This window comes from Danio rerio, chromosome 22 (assembly GCF_049306965.1).
Source record: "Danio rerio strain Tuebingen ecotype United States chromosome 22, GRCz12tu, whole genome shotgun sequence".
NCBI lineage: Eukaryota > Metazoa > Chordata > Actinopteri > Cypriniformes > Danionidae > Danio > Danio rerio.
Window position 1 is genome coordinate 408430 of NC_133197.1, and position 9071 is coordinate 417500.

At 38.0% G+C, this 9071-nt stretch overlaps 1 protein-coding gene across 3 annotated transcripts in view; it reads left to right on the plus strand.

The window, feature by feature from the left end:
- The first annotated feature begins 943 nt into the window (after positions 1-943).
- The window catches only part of capzb (capping actin protein of muscle Z-line subunit beta), a 15579-nt gene continuing 7451 nt past the window's right edge, over positions 944-9071 (plus strand). For 2 of the 3 annotated variants that reach the window (XM_009295745.4, XM_009295746.5), the window contains exons 1-5: positions 1014-1157; positions 7827-7916; positions 8412-8533; positions 8856-8969; positions 9044-9071. The exon at positions 9044-9071 is cut by the window's right edge and continues 114 nt beyond it. In XM_009295745.4, coding sequence (XP_009294020.1) covers positions 1155-1157; positions 7827-7916; positions 8412-8533; positions 8856-8969; positions 9044-9071 — 357 coding nt within the window. In that variant the 5' untranslated portion in view covers positions 1014-1154. 3 annotated transcript variants of the gene reach the window in all.

The following is a 9071-nucleotide window of genomic DNA, read 5'->3' on the forward strand; positions in this document are numbered from 1 at the left end:
TATATATCCTGTATATTTTGTAACATTATTTGTGGGCAAAGATTAATTGTGATTAATCGCTTCGACAGTAAACCTCTATTTTGACAGATGTGTGTTTTGACACCTGCAAAAACAAAACAACACAAAACTATTTTGTTACATGGAAATTTAGTTTATATATATATAATTTGCATCATATTAATATAGATTTTATAAGTATAAAGGAAATTTTCTTAAATATATGTATGCATGTGTGTGTGTGTGTGTGTGTGTGTGTGTGTGTGTGTGTGTGTGTGTATACGAAGAGTTCAGATGCAAAAACCTCCAGATGCCATCAAAATCTCTTCTAAAATGAGCATTTTTCTTGGGCTCTTGTGGGCAGGTTTAGTAAGTTTACATTTATGTTGATGAGTAGGGTTTTTCCATCATCTGTAAAGTGAAATAATTTACCATAAACATAAGAGATTGAGAAAAATGGTCGCTTTTTAAAGGCTATATCAGACGGCACTTATAGGTTTCTGCATCTGAACACTTCATGCACAAAATAAATATAAAACTAGACACATGTATCATGTCAAAACAAGCTTTTATTGTTTCGGATGTGATTAATTCACTTGTTCAATTGGAGATTATTTGTATAGTGTTTTCACAATATTATTGTATCAAAGCAGCTAACTCATCTGTAATAATCAATATAAATAGATGAAAAGGGGATCATTTGCACATGTTCAGTTGCTCTGTGTGTACTGTGTTCATAAGCCGTGGTTTAGGTGTTATTCTGCCGCTTCAGCAGCTCCATGTGCTTCATGTTGTCACTCATATTTGGCCTCCTGCGCTTCTTCTGCTGTTATATTTAGCTTCTGCTCTCTGACGCCCCCTCGCGCCATCCCCGCGCCCCGCCCCTCGCTCTTCCGCCACGCCCCTGATCTTCTATATTTGGCCATGCCTTACTCGGGCGCCTGTGATTGGCCCGCGCGCTATCTGGAGCGGAATGACCCGGATATGCATGTCGCCCCTCCCCCGCGCAGGAGCCCGGATGAGGAAGTGAAGCGCTGACAGGGCAGGGTTGTTCCGTCTGAGAGCTATTCAAGCGTCCAGAAACACCCCAAAAAACACACCGGACGACCCACACCGAGCCTCCAGTCCCGCACGCACCGACACCGAGCGCCGCAGACATGGTAAGAGCCGCCGCTATCGAGCCCGGGCTCCGGTGAATGCCCGTTTTAGGTAAAGAGCCGCGGAGCCTCCCTGAAACTGAGCCGCGATGGAGCCCACTATAGAACACACACACACACACACACACCCAGAACACACACACTTGTCGAAAAACACACTCTGCACGAGAAATATCGCCAACAGAGCCCCTCTTTAAACCGTCTTTTGGGGTGGATTAGTGTTTGTTTTGGTGTTAATAATGTAGTTATTGTGGTGAACATTCGAGTATTGTAGAGAAATGTTGGTGTTTATTTTCCTTTATAGGAGTGAATGTGTGGTGTTTATATGTGTGGTGTTTGAGTTTAGCTGTCAGAGGAGTTTAGTGTTGTTTTCTGTATTGAGTTCTAGCAGTGTTCAGTGTTTCAGATGGTGGTGTTTAGCTTTGGTTTGGTTTTATGGATGTTTAGTGGTTTCATGTTTAAAATGTTGATATTCTTATGAGTTTAGCGGTCAGATGAGTTTTAGAGATAGTTTGTGTGCTTTTGTTGCTATTTATGGTAGTTCTGATTCTTTGCTATCTCAAGTTTTAGTCAGTCTTTTGCGGTGATTGGTTTTTTTTTGTTGTTAATTGTAGTTATTGTGGTATATAATCGAGTATTTTAGAGAAATGTTAGTGTTTATTTTCTTTTACAGGAGCGAATGTGTGGTGTTTATAATAGTGGTGTTTGAGTTTAGCTGTCAGATGAGTTTAATGTTGTTTTCTGTATTGAGTTCTAATGGTGTTCAATGTTTCAGATGATGGTGTTTATTATTGGGTTGGTTTTATGGTTATTTAGTGATATTTAGTGGAATAATGTTTTAAAAAATTGGTATTTTTATGTGTTGTTTTTTGAGTTTAACTGTCAGATAAATTAAAGCTACTTTAATGTGATTTTGTTGGTGTTTGTGGTAGTTCGTTCTGAGTCTCTCCTATCTTAAGTTTTAGTCAGTCTTTTGGGGTGTTACTGTGGTGAATATTTGATTATTTTAGAGAAATGTTAGTGTTTATTTTCTTTTACAGGAGTGAATGTGTGGTGTTTATAATATTGGTGTTGTAAGTTTAACTGTCAGATGAGTTAAATGTTTGCTTTAATGTTGTATTTTGTATTGATTTCTAGTAGTATTTAATGTTTTAGATGGTGGTGTTTATTTTTGGTTTGGTGTTATAGATACTTTGTGGTTTAATATTTAATTTTTTTATATTTTTATGAGTTTAGCAGTCAGATGGGGTTTTTATAATTGGTTTAATGTGCTTTTGTTGGTATTCATGGTAGTTCTGAGTCTGCTATCGTAAGTTTTATTCAGTCTGCTGTAGTGTTTAGTGGATTGTTTTGGTTTTAATATTGTAGTTATTGTGGTAAATATTTCAGTATTTTAAAGAATGTGGCTGGTTACTTTTACAGGACTGAATGTTTGGTGTTTATATTTGTGGTGTTTGAGTTTAGCTGTCAGATGAGTTTAATGTTGTTTTCTGTATGGAGTTCTAATGGTGTTCAATGTGTAGATGTTGGTGTTTATTATTGGTTTGTTATTATGGATATTTAGTGATATTTAGCGGATTAATGTTTGAAAATTGGGTATTTTATGTGTTGTTTTGAGTTTAACTGTCAGATAAATTTTAAAGTTAGTTTAATGTGATTTTGTTGGTGTCTGTGGTAATTTGGTGTTTTGGGTTCTAAGTCCTTACTATCTTAAGTTTTAATCAGTGTTTTGTGGTGTTTGCTGGATTGTTTTGTTTTTTATATTGTAGTTATTGTGGTAAATATTTGAGTATTCTAGAGAAATGTTAGTGTTTATTTTCTTATATGGCAGTTAAAGTTCTGTGTTTAAATATGTGGTGTATAAGTTTAGCTGTCTGATGAATTTAATGTTTGGTTTATTGATGTTTTCTGTATTGAGTTCTAGTGTTCAATGTCTGTGTTCACCATCTGAAGGTGGTGTTTCTTTTTGATTTGGTTTTATGGATATTTAGTTCTTCAATGTTTAAAAATTTGATATTTTTATATGAGTTTAGCTGTCTGGTGGGTTTTTGAGAGAGTTTAATTTGCTTTTATTGATATGTGTGGTAGTTTTGATTCTTTGCTATCTTAGTATTTTGTGGTGTTTGTTTTGGTTTCAATATTGTAGTTTGTTGTGGGAAATATTCAAGTATTTTATAGAAATGTTGGTGTTTATTTTATTTTACAGGAGTGAATGTTTGGTGTTTATATATGTGGCGTTTGAGTTTAGCTGTCAGATGAGTTTAATGTTGTTTTCTGTATTGAGTTCTAGTAGTGTTTCAGATCTTGGTGTTTATTTTTGGTTTGGTTTTATGGTTATTAAGTGATATTTAATGATTCAATATTTAATAATTCAGTATTTACACCTGTTGTTTTGAGTTTAGCTGTCAGATGAGTTTCAGAGTTAGTTTATTGTGATTTTGTTTTGGTATTTATGGTAGTCTTGAGTCTGCTATCTTAAGTTTTAGTCTTTTGGGGTGTTTGGTGTATTGGTATTTGTTTTGGTTTTAATATTGTAGTTATTGTGGTAAATATTTGAGTATTTTGAGGAAATGTACATGTTTATTTGCTTTAATGGCAGTGAATGTTTGGTGTTTAGAGATAGTTTAATTTGCTTTTAATGAAATGTGTGGTAGTTCTGATTCTTTGCTATCTTAGTATTTTGTGGTGTTTGTTTTTGTTTTAATATTGTGGTTTTTGTTTTAAGTATTTGAGTAAGTTAGAAAATGTTATTGTTTATTTTCTTTTATGAGTGTGAACATGTTGTATTTCAGTATGTGTAGTTTAGCTGTCAGGTGAGGTTAGTTTAATGTTGTGTGTTTATTATTTTGAGGCAGTTTGAGTTCTAGTGTTTAATGTTTACTTTAATATTTTCAGATGTTGGTGTTTGTTTTCTAGGCATTGTTTAGAGCAGAGATGCCCAAACTCAGTCCTGGAGGGCCGGTGTCCTGCAAAGTTTAGGGCGTACTCACACTATGCTATCCGAACCGTGTCCAGGCCCATTTCCCGGATCGTTTGAGAAGTGTGAGTGCTCTGAATCGGGCTCAGGCATGGTTCACTTGGCCGGCCCTGGCCCGGTTGGAAAGAGGTGGTCATGAGAGCGGTTTACTTGGGCTTTAGCGTGGTACGCTTGTGTGTGAGTGCAAAACGCGCCTTAGACCGAAACTGAAATCGAGATGTGACTTACGGGACTGTTTCATATGGATTTATTAATCATTCTTACTGTTTAATGAATGCAAACTGTCGTAGTTTATTAAAGACGCAAACTCCTCACTGCACCACAGCTGCACCCTCAGCACACCTCCTCATTCCTGCAGCACCAGGACTTTATGACTGTTTATGAGCACCAAAAGTGGCGGATCTGTTCAGAGAAACATTTGACTGTGTGTCACTGCATATCACACCACTAAAACAATATAACTAGAGAACCGTCAATGTCTTTTAGACACACCTTGCTAATTAAGCTCTTACCAGCCTTTCTAGAAACATCCTTGCAGGTGTGTTGAGGCAAGATGGAGCTTAAACACCGGCCCTCTGTGACCGAGTTTGGACACCCCTGGTTCAGAGGGTTCAGGGCTCAGTATTTATGCAGTGTTTATTTGTCAGGGTTTAACTAGTGTCATGTGGGATCTTCATCACTAATCGAGCTGTCTTAGTGTTGGTGAGTTTGTTGTTTTTGCAGGTATTTTGGTTTTGTAGGTGCTTCTGGCAGTATTCATATTATTCATATGTTTAGTTCAGCTTTAGCTGGTGTTTATTCTCTGCTGTCAGCATTCATATATTTGACTTGAGGACAGGCTGAAGAGGGTTTAGCGGTGCACGTGTTGATTAGTTTGTTTGTTTCAGTTCAGTATTTGATGTAGTTTAGTTATTGTTTGGAGGTTCTTGTAAATCTTTGTTTTGAGGTGTAGTTTGTCTTGATTTGAGCTCAATGTTCTGGGCCAGAACCTGAAGATTCTGCCTTAATTTACTTGAGTTTCAGGGGGATTTGAGTGACATTTTGGGGATTTTTATACTTGTTGATTTAGTATTTGACTAATCTCTTTATTTCCGGCTCAGTGAGTATTTTAAGAGTTATGTTGTTTGAGGAATGATTGCATGGGGATGAAGATGATAGAAATGAATAAGTGGATCAAGTATAAAGACAATAAGCATGTATTACTCTCTGGATTATTTGGGTATTTTACAAGCATGAAAGTGTATTTATAGCGCAATGCTTATTGCGTTTACCACCTCAAATAGCAGGATTTCTTATCGATTCTGTGATGATAAACAATGTCTGGTCACTAAAAGATAGTTATTTTAAAGACTCGACTGGTGTCATGAGGTGAATTTAGTGGAGAAGTATGTTGATAAATTGGTATTTGTAAACAGGCAAACTATCACACTTGAATCTCTAACAATACATCAATTCACAGACTAATTTTAGGATTTATTTTTATTACTGTATGTCCATTTGTGTTTCATCATTGGTGAACGTTTACCAGTATATTGTAAGTGATAAAATATCCAGCATCTCTTGGACGTTTCTATACAAATGATGTTGAATTCATTATGATGCTGATTTTGGTCATTATAATAATCTGAAATATCCGAATATTACATCTGTACATGTTGAGTTTTTGCATGAGTACAGTTGAGTTGTGTTGGTTCAGTGTTTGAGTTGCTCATGCAGAATTAGATTATTTAGGAAATATTAGGAAATTTTAGGAAATATTAAGATATTATTACCTGTTGATTGTTTATACAGTGATGACCAAGTTATATTACATTCGTGTGTTCAATTTCTGTGTTAATTATTTTATTGTCTAATTTATTTATTTCTGTATGTAATATATTATGTTTTATGCTGATGATCATCCCAGTCGATCTAAATTATTGACATTTTTCCAGCTGTTCAAATCATCTGGTCAAATTATATTCATATCGCGATATATATATATATATATGATGGCGAAAGAAACAGTCGCAATGTCAGATAATGTTTTCCCCTATGGTGCAGAGCTCGTGTGCATCATCAGTGTTCTGGTGAACAGAAGTGCTGGATTGTGTTTGTGTATTCCTGGTCTCAGGGTTTAATGGAGCTCAGCGCCGGTGTGTTTGGTTTGCAGGGTTTTAGTGGCGCTGTGTTTCGACAGATGTGCTGTTAGACTTTAAATAAAAGTGTGTGATCCTCAAGTTGGTTTGGGTGAAGTGTGTGAGTGATTGAGAGCGGGTGTTCAGATTCTCTTAGACCTCCAGTTATAGACGGAGCAGGTGTTCTTGCTCAGGGTCGCCCTGTCAGGTGTGTGTGTGTGTGTGTGTGTGTGTGTGAAGCGCTGCTCACTGTGGATCAGCTCAGTGTAAACAGCAGAGTCTGGAGACTTTGAGTTTTTAAATATTTCCCAGATGATGTTGAACAGATTGAGGAAATGTTCACAGTGTGTCTGATAGTATTTGTTCTTCTGGAGAAAGTCTGATTTGTTTTATTTTGGCAAGAATAAAAGCAGTTTTTAATTTTTTAAACACTATTTTAAGGTCAATATTATTAACTATTTGTTTTCGATAGTCTACAGAACAAACCATCATTATACAATAACCTGCCTAGTTACCAGAGAGAGAGCTAGAGAGAGAGAGGGATTTGCACTCGTGATATCTTTACTGAGACCATCACTGTGCCTCTTGCAATCTCTTCTCTTGCTCATTCACTCACGTCAACATGATTTCTGGGTGTTTTAATTCATATTTGGGATGAATTCCGGTATGAATTTGTGGTAGACACGGATGAAATCAGCACGCAAGCAAAGAGATTCACATGCTCATATTACATTAATGCCATCTCATCTTGTAATACTGCGCTCACGACATTTGTCGTTGAAATAAGGCCATATGTAGTCGGTAGATCTGTGTGAAAGGCTGCCGCCACAGCTGGAAAACACTGCATAGGCCTGTTATCTGTGGAGCGCTGGATTTGAGGAAGCCTGATATTTTTATTTAACAGAAAAAAAAGCATATGATGGGGAAGAAACGCCGCTTCTTAAAGAGGATCAGTCTGTGTTTTTGTTTTGTAATCTAAGTTTGTCGTGTAAGTGAAGATGTCTATGGCAGGACTGTTCATTTGACTTTTTATTGGGTTTGTTCTGTTTTTCTGTGCTGTTGGAAACACTGCAGTGTTCTGTATGCTGCTGTTCACATGTTGAAGTAAATCAGAGTTTTAAACTGCAATATTTAATGTGTCACATAAAATAGACACGTTACTTATTATTATTATTATTATTATTATTAATAAATGATTTAATATTATTCTGACCAGTCGACCGTTAATATTCGGTTAGCGAGTGGCGGTTGTCGGTTGGCAAAATGAACCGAAATGCGCATCCCTATTCAGATATAAGTGTACATAATCATTATTTCAATATATTTAGCACAAAAGATAACTCTGACTCAGAAATTCTTTAAAGACTAACTGAAACATGTATACATGCGCCTTTACTCACAGCTGATTGGTCCACAACCTCTGACCAGAATAAAGGTTATCATGGAGATGAGACCTGATCAAAACCAATCAGCTCAAACTAAACCCATCACTGTGTGTGTGTGTGTGTGTGTGTGTGTGTGTGTGTGTGTGTGTGTGTGTGTGTGTGTGTGTGTGTGTGTGTGTGTGTGTGTTTGCAGAATGAGCAGCAGTTGGACTGTGCGCTGGATCTGATGAGGCGTCTGCCTCCACAACAGATTGAGAAGAACCTCAGCGACCTCATCGACCTGGTCAGTGTGTGTGTGTGTCACTGTGAGTGTGTGTCAGTGAGAGAGTGTGTTTGCGTATGAGAGCGTGTGTGTGTGTGTGTGTGTGTCTGTCTGTCTGTCTATCTGTGTGTAGTAGAGTGTGTGTGTGAACTGTGAAGGCGTAACTGGGTGTGTGACTGTATGTGTGTGTGTGTGTGTGTGTGAGAGAGAGAGAGCAACAGCTTATCTGAGAGTGTGTTTATGAGAGAAACTGTGTGTGAAAGAGTGTATGTGAGTGTGTGTGTGTAAGTTGTTATCAGTTATTAGCGTGTGTGTCCGTCACGCAGCAGGACTGAGCAGCGGTCAGATGGTTCTCATGGATTTTGACCTTCACACGGGTTACAGGAGGAAGTGTGTGTGTGTGATGGTTCAATATTGAGTGTCTGACAAACTCGTGCAGGAATTCACTTCCTGTGTGTGTGTGTGTGTGTGTGTGTGTGTGTGTGTGTGTGTGTGTGTGTGTGTGTGTGTGTTCAGGTGCCCAGTCTGTGTGAGGACCTGCTGTCGTCGGTGGATCAGCCGCTGAAGATTGCGCGTGATAAAGTGGTCGGTAAAGATTATCTGCTGTGTGATTATAACCGCGACGGCGACTCCTACAGGTCAGACACGCTCACTACACACACACACACACACTAAACTACTCAAAACAGATTAAACATTTAAATAGACATTATTTGTGTCATGCACGCATTTAACATCTCAATATAAATAAAACCATCCTCAAATATGTGCTTACCTGTGTGTGTTGAGATGTGTATATATACATAAGTACATACACACACACACACGCACAGACACACACACACGCGTATTATGCCAAAGCAAACGTTTGTTTTGGATGCAATTTATTATTAATAGTATTAATATTTAGTAATATTCTAATACTGTAGTGTGTGTGTGTGTGTGTGTGTGTGTGTTCAGATCTCCATGGAGTAATAAGTACGAGCCGCCGATTGATGATGGAGCGATGCCGTCTGCTCGCCTGAGGAAGCTGGAGGTGGAGGCCAACAACGCCTTCGACCAGTACAGAGACCTGTGAGTAGCCAGCCCCGCCCCCACTGCACACTTATTGGCCATGCCGATGACTGACAGCTCTGCTCCGCCCACAGGTACTTCGAGGGCGGGGTCTCGTCCGTC